The sequence below is a fragment of the Lithobates pipiens genome, unplaced genomic scaffold (assembly GCF_037356315.1).
Source record: "Lithobates pipiens isolate NorthernLeopardFrog02 unplaced genomic scaffold, aLitPip1_a1.2 Scaffold_30, whole genome shotgun sequence".
NCBI lineage: Eukaryota > Metazoa > Chordata > Amphibia > Anura > Ranidae > Lithobates > Lithobates pipiens.
The window spans coordinates 69,999,943-70,018,053 of record NW_027507791.1 but is presented as its reverse complement, the minus strand read 5'-3'; the positions used below and the strand labels follow the sequence as shown (position 1 = coordinate 70,018,053).

Genomic DNA, 18,111 nt, shown 5'->3' with positions numbered 1-18,111 from the left:
TGAGTATATAGGGCCTGGGGGCCACACGCATTTCCTTTTTTTAATATGGGTACGGGGTTCCCCTTAATATGCGTACAAGACCCAAAGGGGCTGGTAATGGGCAGGGAGGGCTACCCATGCCATTTTTCTGAATGATTTTCAACCATATTGCAGGAACCAGATATTACATTAAAACCGCAAGCAGTTTTCAATGATGTTATTTCCGTTTAATGTCATTTTGTGCAGGGACTGTTCTAAACACGGGAAACACGGGAAACACGTGGCACTTGACAGGCATACTACAGACACCCCCCAGGCACCATATTTAAAGGAATATTTCACTTTTTTTTTCACTTTAATCGTCATTAAAATCAGTGCTCCCGCCAAAATGGCCATTTTTAAAAACATTTTAGGCATTGACCCATGTCCCCTGGGGCAGGAGCCAGGTCCCCAAACCCTTTTTAGGACAGTATCTTGCATATTAGCCGTTAAAATTAGCACTTTTCATTTCGAACGTTCGAGTCCCATAGACTTCAATGGGGTTCTAAAGTTCGTACGAATTTGGGGTCCGTTCGAAAGTTCTGGTGCGAACCAAACCGGGGGGTGTTCGGCTCATCCCTATCGGTCGGTATGGGCCGATCTTCCAGAAGGGAATTAAATGCTTTTGTAAATCTGGGAGCTAGGATTGGGGCAAATGCCTTATAGTAGGCTATCGTATATCCATCTGGGCCTGGAGCTTTGTGAGGCTTAAGCAGCTTAAATCGCCCTCAAATATTCTTCAGTTGAAATAAGAGCATTCATTGATTCGGACGCATTGTTAGATATCGATGGTAAACCCAAAGAGGAGAGATATTCCCGAATTAACTGTTGCTTTTGTACCAGCTGATCAGTAGATAAATTTGTCGATAAATTATAAAGAGATGAGTAATATACTCAAAAAACCTTGGCCACATCCGGGATATAAAGCAGCGTTCCCCTGTCAGAATCAATATGTGGGATATAATTTCTACGGGAAGTTTCCCTGAGCGAGTGGGCCAGCAGATTACCTGATTTATTCCCATGCTCATAGTATATATTTCTGACCTTTTGTATCCATGTATTAGTGTCATGCATGAGCAGGGAAGCCAGTTTTCTCTCACGGAACCCTAAGATCTACTGCTACAGAATGAGAGAGGGATTTTTTATGCTTGGATTCTAAGTTTGCAACGAAGTTTCACTGGGTTTGAAAGACAGCTTGCCTATTTTTCCGCAGTTCCGTCACCTTTTGAATCAGCAAACCTCGCATGACACATTTATGCATTTCACATAGTGTCAATGGAGAAATGTCCTCTGTATCATTGTCCGTAAAGATTCTGGCCATAGCCAAAGAGAGGAATTTTCATAATGGACCTTCCTTTACCAAGGATTCATTAAGTTTTCACATCCAGGATCTAGTTCCAGGCGTGCCCAAATGAAGGTCTATAAAAGACGGGGCATGGTCACACACAGTCTCCCCCTCCATAAAGCCTTGTAGGGAATTGAGAATTTCATCTAAGCAACTCAACTGTGCTTGGTTGGGTAGATAGATAGAGGCTAAGGTAGCTCTGCGACCAGCCAGATCTCCTTTAAGAAACAGCTTCCTTCCTGGTCACTCCTCTGGTCAACAAGAGACCATAAGACCATCCCAGAAAGCAGGATACTCACCCCCCTTGTCTTAGAATCAGGGGCTGTACTGTGGAATATCTGTGGATAGCGATCATTCTGAAATTTTGGTATCTTCCCTGATTGAAAATGGGTTTCTTCTATAAATTCAAATTGAGTTCACGTAAAACTGTTGTGCGCGTCTCCGGAATATTCAGCCCATTAACATTTAAAGATAGACAACGTACATTAGTCATAGCAAGTCCTGAGATTTATACCCTATGCACCAGCAGAGAGGGAATAGAGAAAGGCGAAAAACAAAAAAAGAGAGAAAAAGAAGGAAACAACAATTTACTAAAATGGCTCTCTATTGTGCCTACCCACCCCTGTGGTCCCTCTCCATATAGTATCTAAGAGGAGAGAGCACGGGGATGCAAAATCCTATGTGGGGAAAATAGAAATGCAACCCCGGAGGTGGAGACGCTCATTGCAAGTCAACAGTACGGATCATCTGCACTAGCACCAGAAAGGCTGAAATGTCGAAGCATAACCAATTACAATTACAGCCATGCTATGCTTGTGTACCCCAGGGAGACCAGGGCATTCTTACTGGACTGGCAAGTAGGAGGAGGTTAACACACAAGTCAGCAAAGGAAAGTTCCTCCAAAGCAAAGTTAACCACTTGACCTCCAGAAGATTTACCCCCCCCCCGTCATGACTAGGCCATTTTATTTTCTTGGGAGGGTACATGTGATCGGCACAGGGCCAATCAGCACTGTCCAGACAGAGGGTCAGGGGTCCTGCAGTCTCGTAGGACAGTCAGAAGAGGAGAATGGAGCTGCACGATTCTGGCCAAAATGTGAATCACAATTTTTTTGCTTAGAATAAAGCCCACGATTCTCGCAGCGTAAAATCTTTCACATTATACAGAAAAAATTTGGGCTAACTTTACTGGTTAGTTTTTTTTTTTATTATTTATTAAAGTAATTTTTTCCAAAAAAATTGCATTTGAAAGGCCACTGCACAAATACAGTGTGACATAAAAATATTGCAACAACCACCATTTCATTCTCTAGGGTCTCTACTAAAAAAATATATATATATATATATATATATATATATATATATATATATATATATATATATATATATATATATAAATATATATATATATATATATATATATATAAATATATATATATATAAATATAGAACCCTCAAACATTATATTATAATATATATATATATATATATATATATATATATATATATATATATATATATATAATGTTTGAGGGTTCTAAGTAACGTCTATCAAAAAAGAAAAGAAAAAAAAGATTTTAACTTGAAAACAACTATCAGTAAAGTTTAGTGTTTAAGTGATTAAATGTTCCTAATTTACATACAGAAGTCTATTCCTTTTATGTAAAAGACACATTGATACAATGTTTAGACTTAACATTCCACTGATAGAATGTTTTAAAACTTGGCAGACTGCCCAGACTTTTGAAGGCTGAGAGCAGAGAGAAAATTCTCTGCATTCCCCGTTCCCCGAAAATAAGACCTAGGGTGATTGTCAGTGATGGCTGCAATATAAGACCTACCCCCCAAATAAGCCCTACCCTGTTTCCCCGAAAATAAGCCCTACAAGGACTTTAAATAATTTGGCTTATTTGGAGGGTAGGGCTTATATTGCAGCCATCACCGACAATCACGCTAGGTCTTGTTTTTGGGGGAAACGGTACCAAAGATCGGGAAATTCTTTGTCAAGATCGCAACAGGAAAAAAATTTGTGATAACATTTCTTGATGATTAATCATGCGGCTCTAGAGGAGAATGAAAATGCCTCCTATAAGCTTTAGCCAGACAATGATAGAAGTCACAAGACTGCTATATGCTGCTGATGAGAAAACTTATCTTGCTCTTTATATTTACTAAAATAATTGCATTTCCATGTTCTTTGTACTGTGGGAGACCAGATATAGTGAATGCAGGGTCCTGGGTTTAGTAACACTTTAATTCAAAGTATATCTGCACCTACAGTTTTCTCTTAGCCCTTGTACACACGGTCGAAGAATCTGTCGGAATGAGTCTTATCGGACCGCGTCGTCGGATAATCCGACTGTGTGTGGTATGCATCGGACTGATTCCGTCCGAATCTCCGTCCGACCCAATTTTCCAACATGTTGGAAATATTTCCCGACCAACTGGGCCGGACGGACCTAATCCGATCATGTGTAGAGCATTTTCATCGGACCAAGTGCCACGCATGCTCAGATCAAATTCCTACATCAAAGCTATTGGCTACTAGCCTGAATGTAGTCCCATCGTAATGAAATTATGTCATCACGTTCTGAAAGATCGGATTTTTCGCCAACTTGGCCCGACCGTGTGTATGCAACAGTTTCGGACACAATACGTCGGACTAAATCCGACGGGCAAAATCCGACGGATTTGGTTGGCAAAATCTCCGACCGTGTGTACGTGGGCTTAGTCCTCCTGCAAAGTCCCATCAACACCTGTTAATAATGTCAGTGAAGTCCACCTAAAGCATCAGCCCATAATGGTGGGGCAACAATGCTTCACTACTCATGAATTCAGAGCAGACTTGTTACTCTCATGTATGCTGTGCCTGCTTACAATGCAGTAGGATGAAAAGATCTTGCAGGGCGTGTGGCTTTCCGCATTGTCACTGTTCATTCACAAGCCTGTTGCCTGTGAATCAGCACATAGCCACACTTAGATCCACCCACTAAATTCTGAATTGACAGCACTACCTCTGTTGCTGAAACCCTCCTACTGTGAGCTGCAGTGTCTGGGAGGGGGGGGGGGGGGGCACGTGGGACACAAATGAAGGAGGATTTGTCTCAGTCAAGGAAGGTAAAGGAAGATTTTCTTGTTTCATTTTGAGGCTTATGCACCACACAGTAACTGAATTTGCCACTTGTTTATCATACATCAAGGGTTAGCAACCCATCATCGTGGGTAGGAGACAGGTACTGTACTGTACTCTCCTCCTGCAGCTGCTGAAAGCCACCTCTCTTCCTCTCCCTCCCACAGGCATTCAGCTGCTGCAGGAGGAAAGGGGATGGGTACCAATCACGGTGTTCATTCATAACTGAAGCATTGTAAACTGTTTACTATGCTTCTATTTGTGAATGAACAGAAAGCCGCACAGCACAGGGCACTGTCCCCAGTTCATATTTCTGTCTCAAAAAGTGATATCAGGGGTCAGTTTAGACCCATGATATCTCACTGAAGCCCCCCCAACAGGGCTCCTAGAAAAATAAAAATGTAAAAATAATATTAAAAAAAATTAAATTGTAACAAAAAAAAAAATGTAAATAAAAAACTACTAACTTCTGCCTCACTGACACTGTCCACTGCTCTACTGAGATCATCCTCTGCCCTACTGACACATCCACTGCTCTACTGACTGGCACCATCCACTGCCCTACTGACACATCCACTGCTCTACTGACTGGCACCATCCACTGTCCTACTGGCTGGTAACATCCACTGTCCTACTGACACCAACCTCTGCCCTACTGACACTGTCCACTTAAAATATAGATGTTGGCAATATCTCCACTGGCAAGCTAGTCTATTACATAAGAGGATGGAGTTGATGCAGGTTTAATTAGCCCTTTAATAAATGTATGTTCACAATCCAGGTCACGTTTATTATGTCATTAGGCTTTTTTTTCTGTCCCCTTTTATATCCTCACAGCCCATCCCACAATGCAATATTAGGAGATGAATGAATGATTGTTCTTACTTTCACCAACATTCTACTGCTGTATTTTTGCATCCTGTTATGCAAAGTGTACCTGAACTCTGAAAGTGAAGATTTGTGATCCTATTGGGAATATTTAGAAACATTCATCTTCCTAGTAATGTCACTAGTGTGCTGCTCACTGTTCTCCTTGCTGAAGGCTCTGACATGGGAATCAAAGCCCTGCCCCTTCCAAGATGGCAGTCTTCATACAGATATACAGAGCAGAAAAGACATGGTAAGTCAGCAATGAGGACACAGGCAACATTAGTCACTGGACCCTTCCTGCCTTTTTCTTTTTTGGGGGGCAGGGGCAGCTTCTAGAGTGCAGTCTCTCTTACCAGTTCTTGAACAGCATCAGCTACTGCCTCTAAATGCTGCAAGGCTTCTTCATTCAACGTTGGATCTTTTTCCTTCAGTTGCTTCTCTAAAAAAAAAAAAAGTAAATAGTTAATGGTTCAGTTACATATTAGGGGAGGTTGAAAAAAGACACTAGTTCAACAAGTCCAACCTATGTGTGTAATTATATGTCAGTATTACATTGACAATCACACAATCCCTGTATGTTGTGGTCGTTCAGGTGCTTATCTAATAGTTTTTTTAAACTATCGGGACCCCACTACTCACCCCTGTCCATTCCGAGTACTCCCCATTTATCACCACCCTCTGAACTCGCCCTTGTAGACAATTTTCAATCCATGTACTCACCCTATGGTCCATGCCAACGGAACTTATTTTGTACACTAAACATTTATGGGGAACTGTGTGAAATGCTTTTGCACAATCCAGATACACCACATCTACGGGCCTTCCTTTATCTAGATAGCAACTCACCTCCTCATAGAAGGTTAATAGATTGGTTTGGAAAGAACAATTCTTCATGAATCCATGCTGATTACCGCTAATGATACCGTTCTCATTACTAAAACCTTGTATATAGTCCCTTATTATCCCTTCCAAGAGCTTACATACTATTGATGTTAGGCTAACTGGTCTGTAATTCCCAGGGATTTATATTGGGATCTTTTTAAATATTGGTGCCTCATTGGCTTTTCTCCAATCAGCTGGTACCATTCCAGTCAGTAGACTGCAAGCAAAGATTGGGAATAATTGTCTGGCAATTACTTGACGGAGTTCCCCAAGTACCCTCGGGTGCAAGCTATCTGGTCCCGGTGATTTATTAATGTTGCGTTTCCCAAGCCTAATTCTAATTCTATCCTCTGTTAACCATGGAGATGCGTCCTGTGATGTGTCATGAAGATAAATACTGCAGTTTTGGTTACTGAAACCCCCCGGATTCCCTCGTGAAGACTGAGGAGAAGAATAAACTCAATACCTTTGCCCCCCCCCATCTTTTGTAACTCTGCTTTTACAGGAGTTTGAGCTGTTTTTTCCTCTGCCTCTAAACTCCCCTCCAAGTTAACCTATGTGTCCATGCACGCTATATATACGTTTACAGGGGAAAAAGAAAAAAAAATACCATTTGTGCATTCAGGAGAGGAGCTTTTAAGTAAAAAAATGCCTGACACACCTAAACGCAGGTAAACGGTTCTAAACACGCCTTAACGGCAAGTAAATGAAAAAAAAAAAAAATGCTTGATGCACCTGAAACGTGCCTAATTGCACTTGAAAAAGCATTTTGTTTTTTTTAGCTGCTTTTCTCCTGCCTGGAGAAAAGTGTTTAGACGAGTCCTGGTTTGCACAAGGCCTAAATATATCCCACGCCTTTCTGATGGCACTGTAATGAGATAATTCATGTTATTCCCTTTACCTGTCAGTCATCATAATGTTATTGTTGATCGATTCTTCCAGCAGCATATATGATGGACTTGGCATTAAAACTGAAACCACTTGCTGACAACAATACGTTCTGAGCCACTGGAACAGTTCCCGAAGCAGTGGAGGGGGGGGGGGGGCTGGGGGTTGGGGTAGCTCGTCAGCGTTACTCGGGCTTACTATTATTGCTGATTTGCCCAAGAAACGATCCAACCGTGCAGCCGGCTCCTCCCATAGGCGAGTAGATACTCTTTCATTGATTCTCTGGCCTTGGAGGACCGGAGCGATGACTGCCACTACCGGTTCAGGCTAAAAGTAAATCATTTATTTTTTATTTATATATTTTTTTAAAGCAAAAGATCAAAAAACATTTTTAAAGGTATGACATATATTTGGGGTCTTTTTGACCCCAGATCTCTCCATAAAGTGGACTTGTCATCCCTATTTCTATTATAAGGGAGGTTTACATTTCTTGTAATAAAAGTGATAAAAAAAAAATGAAAGGGACAGTGTAAAAATAAAAAGTAAAATAAATAAGAATTTTTTTTTCTTTTTTTTTACGGCTGCATTCACACCTGAACGTTTCAAAGTCCCACGGTTTTAACTGAAATTTTACCACAATTTTGCAGCGTTTTTAATCGCAATTTAGCCGCGATTTTGTTCAAGTCACCAATGTAAAAGGCATATAAACGCCTGTGATCTGCCCCAAAGAAGCTCCTGTTCTTTTTTGAGCTTAGGGCGTTTTTCAGGCATTTTGCTTCAGGTGACAAAACGCTCAGATGTGAACAGGCGCCATTGAAATGAATGGGATTTTGCTTAATGGGAATTTTTCAGGCGTTTTACGAGCGCTTTATGAGCTGAAAACGCTCAGGTGTGAATGCAGCCTAAAGAGGAAGTAAACGGTATAGGTAAAAGTGACAATCGGGGGTTTACAACCACTTAAAGCCGGGTTCCACCCTAAAGTGGAACCTCCGCTCATCGGAACCCTCCCCCCCCTCCGGTGTCACAGTTGGCACCTTTCAGGGGGGAGGGGGGTGCAGATACCTGTCTGAGACAGGTATTTGCACCCACTTCTGGGCATAGACTCCCACGGGAGTATATGCCTCTTCCTGTCCCTGCGCGCTGTCTGCTGGGACACACACGGGTCCCAGAGACCGCGCGGACCATTCTTATTGCGCTGCGTGACTCGCGCATGCGCAGTAGGAAACTGGGAAGTGAAGCCGCAATGCTTCACTTCCTGATTCCCTCACCTAGAATGGCTGCGGCAGCAGCCGAGAGCTGAGCGGATGATCGGCCTCGGCTGCCGACATCGCTGGATCCTGGGACAGGTGAGTGTCCATTTATCAAAAGTCAGCAGCTGCAGTATTTGTAGCTGCTGGCTTTTAATAACTTTTTTCACAGTGAAATCCCTCTTTAAGCACCCCCATCCCTCCGTGCTCATATGCAGAAGCGCATGCATGCGTAAGTCGCGCATGCATATGTAAACGCTATTTTATCCACACATGTGATATGCCCCCCACGAATATTGGAGCGAGAGCAATAATTCTAGCACTAGACCTCCTCAGTAACTTTAAACAGGTATCCTGTAAAGGTGTTTAACCCCTTCCGGACCATCGCAAGCTGATGTACGTCCCTACTTTGGGGACGGATATTGTTGTTATGTGTTAGGTCCCTTTGACACAGGGTCTCTCAGGGTGTTGCTAGCAATGCTGCCAGTGTCTGCTCAGCAAGTTACACACAGGCTGGGTGCACTTTTTAACCAGGGAAGGGTTTATTACTCACTCAGAAAGCGATGTACATTCTTACATGGAGGAGTCATACACATTATGGCAGCAGCCAGCTGCCATAACTCCGGTATCCCCGTGTTCAGCCGGCGGTCCGGTACAGGATAAAAGTGGTCTCTGCGGCGGATTCGCTGCGAAATCCCTTTTATCTATGGCGGGAGAGGGCCCCCCGCCGCAATCTGGTGCCCTCTGCCACTTACCGGAGCCGTTGGCAGCGGCGGAAGCGATCACGTCCGTCCCTTGGGCTGACATGGAGGCGAGTGAGGGAAAGATGGCCCCCACCCGTCTCCATGACACTGCAGGGCGGAAGCGACATCAAAACCTCACTTCTGCCCATAGCTCTTAAAGGGCCATTTTATTTATTTATTTTTTTTAAATGACAAAATGTAGTTCTTTTTCTTTATTGCATTTTAGTGTAAATATGAGATCTGAGGTCTTTTTAACCCCCACATCTCATATTTAAGAGGTCCTGTCATGCTTTTTTTCTATTACAAGGGATGTTTACATTCCTTGTAATAGGAATAAAAGTGACACTTTTTTTTTTTAAAACAGTGTAAAAATAAAAAGGTAAAATAAATAAGAAATGTATTTTTTGAAATGCGCCCCGTCCTGCCGAGCTCACGTGCAGAAGCGAACACATATGAAAATGGTGTTCAAACCACACATGTGAGGTATCGCTGCGATCGTTAGTAACTCAAAACATGCAACCTGTAGAATTTTTTAAATGTAGCCTATATTTTGATGCGTGACATGTGGGGTATCAGTTTGCTTGGAGTAACATTATCTTTTACAATATAAAAAAAAAAAATAAAAAAAAAATTGGGCTAAACTTACTGTTTCAATAAAAAAAAAAAAGTGTATTTAAAAAAAATAAATAAATAAAAGTGCACTTGTAAGAACGCTGCACAAATATGGTGTGATAGAAAGTATTGCAATGACCGCCATTTTATTCTGTAGGATGTTAGAAAAAAAAAATATATAATGTTTGGGGGTTCTAAGTAATTTTCTAGCAAAAAAAAAAAAAAACTGTAAACACCACCTAAAAAAAGAGGCCCGGTCTTAAAGTGGTTAAAGCGTCGCCAATGGAGATTTTTAAGTAACATAATTTGTTCCTATTCCACGAGCGTGCGCAATTTTAAAGCGTGCTTCAATTTATTTTTTATGTCACACGGTATTAGCGCAACGGTTTTGCAAGCACTGTTTTTATTTTTTATTTTTTTTTAATACACTTTAATGAATAAAAACAAAAAACAAAAAAAAAAACACAATATTACCCTCATTTTTTTTGTAAAACGTTACGCTGACTAAATAGACACATTAGGTGTCTATTTAGTCGGTGCAACATTTTACAAAAAAATGGAGGGTAGTATTATGGGTTTTTATTTATTTTTTTATTCATTAAAGTGTATTTTTTTTTTTTAAAAAAGACTGCATTTACAAAACTGTTGCGCTAATACCGTGTGACATAAAAGAATTGGAAAGGTTGCCATTTTATTTTATAGGGTTTCTGCTATATATATATATATATATATATATTATGTTTGGGGTGACAAGCAATTTCTAGCAAAGAATACCGATTTAAACTTGCAAATAAAAAGTGTCAGGAAGTGGTTAAAAACACTAAAACGCTGTCAGTGTGCTCTCCTGGTCCCTGAACGTTGTTGCAAATCCCTTTATCTTATAAATGTACACCGGCAGCGGGCGGGTCACATGTCTGTCCCGGGCTGTGATTTCTCCGCACTCACCTATTTCCATGAAGTGCTGCACAACCACCGACACCCCCTTGCTCTCCGGTACCGGGGCCATCTCCTCTGCTGTCCCAGCGGCCCCTATTGCAGTCCGGGAGGAAACCCAGCTAGCTAGCCGCTGACTGTTACCAAGGCAACCGGACGCGGCTTTCAGGACCCACCCCTTTTTTAAAGCAATGGTACAGTCCTTCAGCTTCAGTGACCGTACTAAGTCCATCTGGAAAGGGGTGCTTAGCTGGCGCTGCGTAAACTTTGCAATGTGGGCCTTGAAGTTCTTAGCAGCGGCGAGGGGGAGGCCTCCAGAGCCAAACTATTAACCACTTAAGGACTAGCCTCGTTTTGGAATTTAAGCGTTTACATCTTTAAAACATTTTTTTTTGCTAGAAAATTACTTAGAACCCCCAAACATTATATATAGTTTTTTTTCTAACACCCTAGAGAATTAAATGGCAGTCATTGCAACACTTATTTTCACACCGTATTCGTGCAGCGGTCTTACAACGCACTTTTTTTTGGAAAAAATTCACTTTTTTTAATAAAAAAAAATTAGACAACAGTAAATTTTAGTCCAATTTTTTTTTTATATTGTGAAAGATAATGTTACGCCGAGTAAATTGATACCCAACATGTCACGCTTTAAAATTGCGCTCGTTTGTGGAATGGCATAAAATTTTACCCTCAAAAATCTCCATAGGCGACGTTTAAAAGATTCTACAGGTTGCATGTTTTGCGATTCAGAGGATGTCTAGGGCTAGAATTATTGCTCTCGCTCTACCGATCACGGCGATACCTCACATGTGTGGTTTGGCCACCATTTTCATATGTGGGAGCTACTCACGTATGCGTCCGCTTCTGCGCGAAAGCTCGTCGGGATGGGGTACTTTAAAAAAAAAACAATTCTTATTTATTTTACCTCATTTTATTTATTTTTTCACTGTTTTTAAGAAATAAAAATGGATCACTTTTATTCCTATTACAAGGAATGTAAACATCCCCTGTAATAGAAAAAAGCATGACAGGTCCTCTTAAATATGAGATCTGGGGTCAAAAAGTCCTCCGACCGGACTAAAATGCAAAAAAAAGTAAAAAAAAAAGAAAAATGTTCCTTTAAGAGGTATGGGCGGAAGTGGCGTTTTGACGTCGCTTCCGCCCTCCTATGGTATAGAGACGGGTGGGGGCCATCTTAGCCTCACTCGTCTCCATACCCAGGGCATGTAAGGACCTGATCGCCTCTGCCGATACCGACGGCTCCGGTAAGCGGCGGAGGGCACAGGAGAGCGGTGGGAGGGGGGTGGCACCTCTCCCGCCGCTGATAATGGTGATCTGGCAGCGAATCCGCTGCGGAGACCACCATTATCGTAAAGAGGACCGGCTCCTGAAAAGATGGAATTCTCGGTTGTGGTAGCAGCTGCTGCCGTTACGAGATATCCCTCTTCAAAGTGCCGACGTATATGTACAGGAGGCGGTCAGCAAGTGGTTAAAGGGCCCCTGTCTCTTTATTCATCACCTCAAAGGCAGTTCAGTTAAATACAGAACAGTAATTATATTTGTTAGAATTCTATGCAGGTTCCCAAACTTGTTCTTCAGTCCCAGAAGATTTTACCCCTTCCTGACCAGAGCACGTTTTGCGATACGGCACTGCGTCACTTTAACTGACAATTGTGCTGTCGTGCGACGTTGCATCCAAAGAAAAATTGACGTCCCTTTTTCCCACAAATAGACCTTTCTTTTTGTGGTATTTGATCACCTCTGCGTTTTTTATTTTTTGTGCTATGAACAAAAAAATAGCAACAATTTTGAAAAAAAAAACGCAATATTTTTTACTTTTTGTTATAATAAATATCCCTCAAAAATATCAAAAAAAAATGTTTTTCTTCAGTTTAGGCCGATACGTATTCTTCTACATATTTTTGGTAAAAAAAAATCACAATAAGCGTATATATTGATTGGTTTGCGCAAAAGTTATAGCGAAAGTTATAGCATCTACAAATTAGTGGATCGTTTTATGGCAAACAACCCCCCCTGCGGCACCTCAAAGCCCCCCCCCCCCAACATGCTGTCTGCCGGTCAGTCTACTTACCCCATCTAGGCAGTGGGCATTGAGCAGCAGTGGATATGAAGGAGTGGTGGACATCAATGAGCGGTAGGGATCGGGGCATCGGCCGACATCAGGCTGCGGTGGGCATTGGGTAGCATCTCCTGTGTCTTCTCCTCCTCCCTCCTCTTCGCTTCCCCTGTGCGTCTCCGCTCCTCCTCCCAGGCGTCCAATAGGATCGCCTGTCCTTTTAGCCAGTCGGGTGACAGGTATCAGACCCACTTCCCAAATTGGCCAGGAGAAGGATCATTGTCGCAACAGCGAATGTTCATTCGCTGTTGTAACACCTGTGTGGGTTCATAGCGCAATGCTCTACACCATGAGCCCACCCTATTTTGAAGCCTATTAGAGCCTCTGGCTCTAATTGGGTGCTTAAAAAAACCCACCCCGCCATTGTAATTCAGGCACCCGTTGTCCTGAAAGGGGCTGGACGCATGACTAGGGGGTGGTTGGATAGAGCATTGCATCGGCGATGGATAGAGCATTGCATCACTGCATCGCTAGAAGGTGGAGGGGGTGGTGACCGTGGATGGGGAGGGTGGTGCTCGGGGGCCCCTAATGGATGGGCTGTTCACAACTCTGCCCCAAGCTACATCGCCAAACTTGTCACCATCTCACCTAAACCATCCTCTACACTCCTCTCAAGACCTCCTGCTTTCAAGTTCCCTTGTCTCCTCCTCCCATGCTCATCTCTAGAACTTCTCCAGAGCCTCTCCCATCCTCTGGAACTCACTACCTCAATCTGTCTGGCTATATCCTACTCTGGCTGCCTTTAGACAATTACTGAAAACTCATCTCTGCAGGGCCCTCTTAACCCTCTTGTATTGTATTGTAACTGTACTGTCTCCCTTTTACATTGAAAGCTCTGCGTAAACTGCTGGTGCTATATAAATCCTGTATAATAATAATCTGAATGAAGCCCATTGATTTCAATGGCTCTGTAGACAGAGTAGCTCCTTCACACTTGCTTTGCTCTCTGAAGAGGGATCTGTGCTTGGGTTGCCTCCTGTCGTAACCCCCTGATCGCCACACTAATATGGCGCAACCAGCCCTAGCCTAGCTGTCAAACTGCAGCAGCTAGCCCAGAGCATATAGTCAAGCTCGCTGGTGTGGAGGAATTGAGATCATACGATCTATGGATAAAAGTTGAAAAAAAGAATATAGATAGCGATTTTATGATTTTATTTTTTTGATAAGTTGATTTTATAAAAGATCTGCTGGTAAATGCCTGTGTTTTTTTAATAGGCGGCGAGGTGCATAACGTACATTGCCTCAGCACATAGTGCAGTGCCATTTGTTGTGAATGGCATGCCAACACACCTGTATACCAGGCATTGTGGTGTGCTACAGTTTAAAAAAGGGTCCTGTCTTTTCATCATTTGTAATGCATTGGCAGCTCATTTATCATTTGCATTACTGCGCTACAAAAGAATGCTTAAAGGAGAAATGTGCACTTCTTTCTGCACTCGTGTGACCCATTTTCAGCCAACACCGTGCTAAAAGTCCGCCTTTCCGCTGACGTCACTCAGCCAGTCCAGGCTCTACAGAGATCCCAACTTTAAAGTCAGGATCCACCCAGATGCCTGAACTGGCAGCTGGCTCAGCCCCTCAGTGCACCACCGAAAGCCTGAGCCGCTCCAGCTCCCTTCACAGCCCAGCTCTCCAGTGAGCTCTGGCAGGGCATAGCAGACAGAGATTTGCTGCATTAAAGCAGTCTGCTTCCACAACTGCATTGCAGTGCAATGCAGTGCAGGGCATTGCTTGCTACTGTAGGGAGGGTTGATGTTTAAAATAAATGGTAGTACAGAGCAGGAAAACCCACATCACCATAATTCACCAATCTAAATTTGGACTTAGGGCCCTCTCACACCAGCTTAGTTTACTGTTGTGTGTTAAACACATGCACATTAAAGTGTATCATCATGTTAAGGTAACCCAATCTAGTGCACCACAACAGACCAAAAAAACAGACTTGCAGCATTTTTCAGCAGTGCACGGGAGTTACCGCATGTTCAGGTGTGCTGGTGATACATGTTGGGTTGTTATTTCAGTGCACTGGGGTGAATGGGCTTGTAAGTGGCTCTATGTAAGTCTCACAATAAAGAGGAGTAGGGCTGTAGGTAAGTTGGGATGAACTTGTGCATGTTCAGGTGTTAATCTGAACCCACCTGAGAAAGCCTCCCAAGAAGTGTATACGTGCAGCTGTGGAGCATGCCTCGGCCACTTATGATTGGCCCAGGATAGATAACTTCCTGGTGGGCTCACTCTGGTGAGTTCAAACTAGGACACATGCACGCCTGAGTTCACCACTATAGGTAAGTATGACTTATACTGAAGATCCTGGAGGAGGGTGGAGTCACAGAAAAGCGGAATATATATGTCACTACTATGACTCCTATCCCATTCATATACCTATTTAAATTTGAATTCAAACTATGTATATGTATATACAGCATTTCCCCATTTATACAATTCGCACAAGAACAGGTTTACCTATGTAGTGTACTGACCCCGCTGTTTGTCCCAAGTTCTATTCCTGAACCAGGCATTCAGTAGCTTTCCAGTCTCTGTACACAAGACCCAAGCAGAAAGTGTTTTTTTTTAGATTTATTGCTTGAAGAACTTGGGTAGGTATGGGGTGAGCCTTGGAATACTCCTTTAGTGCAAAATGTAATGGAGGACACTCTTTGACTTTGACTGTCTCTTCAGGGTGAAACCCCTCTTGAGGCTAGTGATAAGTAAACTACAGCTCAGCGGACGCCATTGGAAGAGCAAACCTGAGCCAGCAAATCTGGAGCAGTCTCTCCAGGAGTTAATTAGGACATTCCCTAGGACAGTGATGGCGAACCTTGGCACCCCAGATGTTTTGGAACTACATTTCCCATGATGCTCATGCACTCTGCAGTGTAGTGGAGCATTATGGGAAATGTAGTTCCAAAACATCTGGGGTGCCAAGGTTCGCCATCACTGCCCTAGGATCTCTTTCAGGCTTGTACTCCCTATGCCCTGGGTACCTGAATGCTTTCCTGTAACACCAGACAGCTTCTGTACTGTGAGCCTCCAGGTCAGATCCTCTGTGTACTTCCTTCAAACTGCTCCCAGCAACTTTAGACATGGATCCCTCAGTTCTCCAACAGCTGGGATCCTGCTGGCCTCCTCCAAATTTCAGCTAAGTGACCCAGATGACCAGGTCTTTTCCACCAGGAAAAGGACCCTGCTTTTCTAAGTCCCAGCATATTTATACACAGCTCAGCCCCTACTGGTCATTTTTCCTACCAGGGAAAAACCGCCGCCCATGCCCATGGATGACGCAATTCTCTTACGAAATGCATAGGGTGGAGCAGGATGACTCACTGACATCACCTCGAATCACTGTTTGTATCCAGAAGGGTTTGTCCGAATGTGCACTGGCCGTCACATCAGACTTCAGGCTTGAATGGTTTGCACATTTATATGGTATATTTATGATTTATTCCTGCTTATAGTCACAGGTTTAGCACAATTCAAATTTTTCTTTTTATCAAAACACAGAACAGCTAAAAGCAATCAAACTTCACTCCAGTGGCTACCCAGAAGCCAAATAATACATTTGCCTCAATACTACTACCAACCTAGCTAGGAGAGTGCTACACCAGTTTGAAGATTTGCCCTCATCTCCAGTTTCTGAGACTACTCATACATTTTAGATTAAGATTTCTGATCAGGTTTTTTGGCATTAAAATAGTCCCCAGGGCCAAACAAGAGGGTGAATCCATCCAGCGAGCTGAAGTCAGTGATAAAACTCGGCCAAGGGTCTAGTTTAATGTTTTATCCAAAACTGCAGACACGTTTTTAATTGTGTCTCCCTGCAGTCTGTATATACTGCTTTCCATCCAGGCATTGCTTTTCATTACTATTTTCCATTTTTAGAAATGTTGATAGATGTCTTTCAAGTTTCTCATATAATTCATCCTTGATCTTGTCTTCATCTTCTAATGGGGCTTTTTGCTCATACTCGAATTGACTGAGCAGAAAGTAATCAATGATGTTTTATAGTTCATATGTATTATAATACCATTTTCTTTATTATGTGCAGTATTATGGAATTATCTTGATTTCATTATGCCCTCACCTTTCCATCTAATGGCTGTAGATTTTAAATACCGTACTTTAATTTAATAATTTCTTTCAGCTTTCTACATGCTCCCAGCCATCTCAGATCAAGCACGTTACATGGCTTGAGTTACAGACCATGGTAATGTTGATGTTGTAAAATTGTCCTGACCTGTTTTTACTATGCTTTGGTTTCTGGAAACATATTTTTCCCCAGTACAGGTTTGTCAGGCCTTCACCAGCTCTCAAACTGAAGCATTAGTCTTTAATTTTGAGTTATGCTTCCCAAGATGAGTTGGTCCAAGGACCCCATTCCCCTTGGTTTTCTTTCTCTCAAGTCTCAATTCTTTTTGGATTCCTCCTGTAGCCTTCAAGGCGGCAAGGGTAACACTTATTTACTGCAAACTCACCAGGTTGCCAGGCCTGCTATAGCTTTTAACAAGGGTAACCAGGACACCAGTACCTTACCCGGGCCTCCATTAGCCATCAGGGTTGCTCTCACCTCCTGATGTTGTCACTAGACTGTAAGCCCTTGTACACACGGTCGGAGAATCCATCGGAATGTGTCCTATCGGACCGTGTCGTCAGATAATTCGACTGTGTGTGGTATGCATCAGACTGATTCCGTCGGAATATCCGTCGGACCCAATTTTCCAACATGTTGGAAATATTTCCCGACCAACTGGGCCGATCGGAAATACTCCGATCATGTGTAGAGAATTTTGATCGGACCAAGTGCCACGCATGCTCAGATCAAATTCCTACATCCAAGCTATTGGCTACTAGCCTGAATGTAGTCCCATCGTAACGAAATTACGTCATCACGTTCTGAAAGATCGGATTTTTTGCCAAATTTGTCCAACCGTGTGTATGCAACAGTTTCGGACAAGATCCGACGGACAAAATCCGACGGGCAAAATCCGACGGATTTGGTTGTGGAAATCTCTGACCGTGTGTACAGGGGCTAAGTCTACAAACCAGAACACTATCCTCCACCAGCAAGCCTGTCCAGTAAATGAGGCTCACCTTCATATAATCTATCCGTAAACTTATTTTAAATTTAGTTTTGCAAAGATTGCAGATGGTTTAGAACTCATGTGAGATTGTATTCTCGTTAGAGGCTTTATTTAGAGATTCTCTCACTTCTTGTTTGGTAAAGAGAATGGGGTAGATTTACTAGAACTGGTACACTCAGTATCTGGTGCATCTGTGAATGGTAGCCAATCAGCTTCTGCTTCTTCA

At 42.7% G+C, this 18,111-nt stretch overlaps 1 protein-coding gene across 3 annotated transcripts in view; it reads right to left on the bottom strand.

Moving 5' to 3' along the window:
• The window catches only part of CCDC175 (coiled-coil domain containing 175), a 103,467-nt gene extending 92,625 nt beyond the window's left edge, over nucleotides 1-10,842 (bottom strand). For 2 of the 3 annotated variants that reach the window (XM_077464395.1, XM_077464396.1), the window contains exons 1-2: nucleotides 10,680-10,842; nucleotides 5,716-5,801 (exon numbers count right to left, since the gene is read on the bottom strand). In XM_077464395.1, the coding sequence (XP_077320521.1) occupies nucleotides 5,716-5,801; nucleotides 10,680-10,740 (147 nt within the window). In that variant the 5' untranslated portion in view covers nucleotides 10,741-10,842. Of the gene's footprint in view, nucleotides 1-5,715; nucleotides 5,802-7,145; nucleotides 7,286-10,679 lie in introns of those variants that run through there. The other variant, XM_077464397.1, reaches the window with a different exon arrangement.
• Between the last annotated feature and the right edge of the window lie 7,269 nt (nucleotides 10,843-18,111).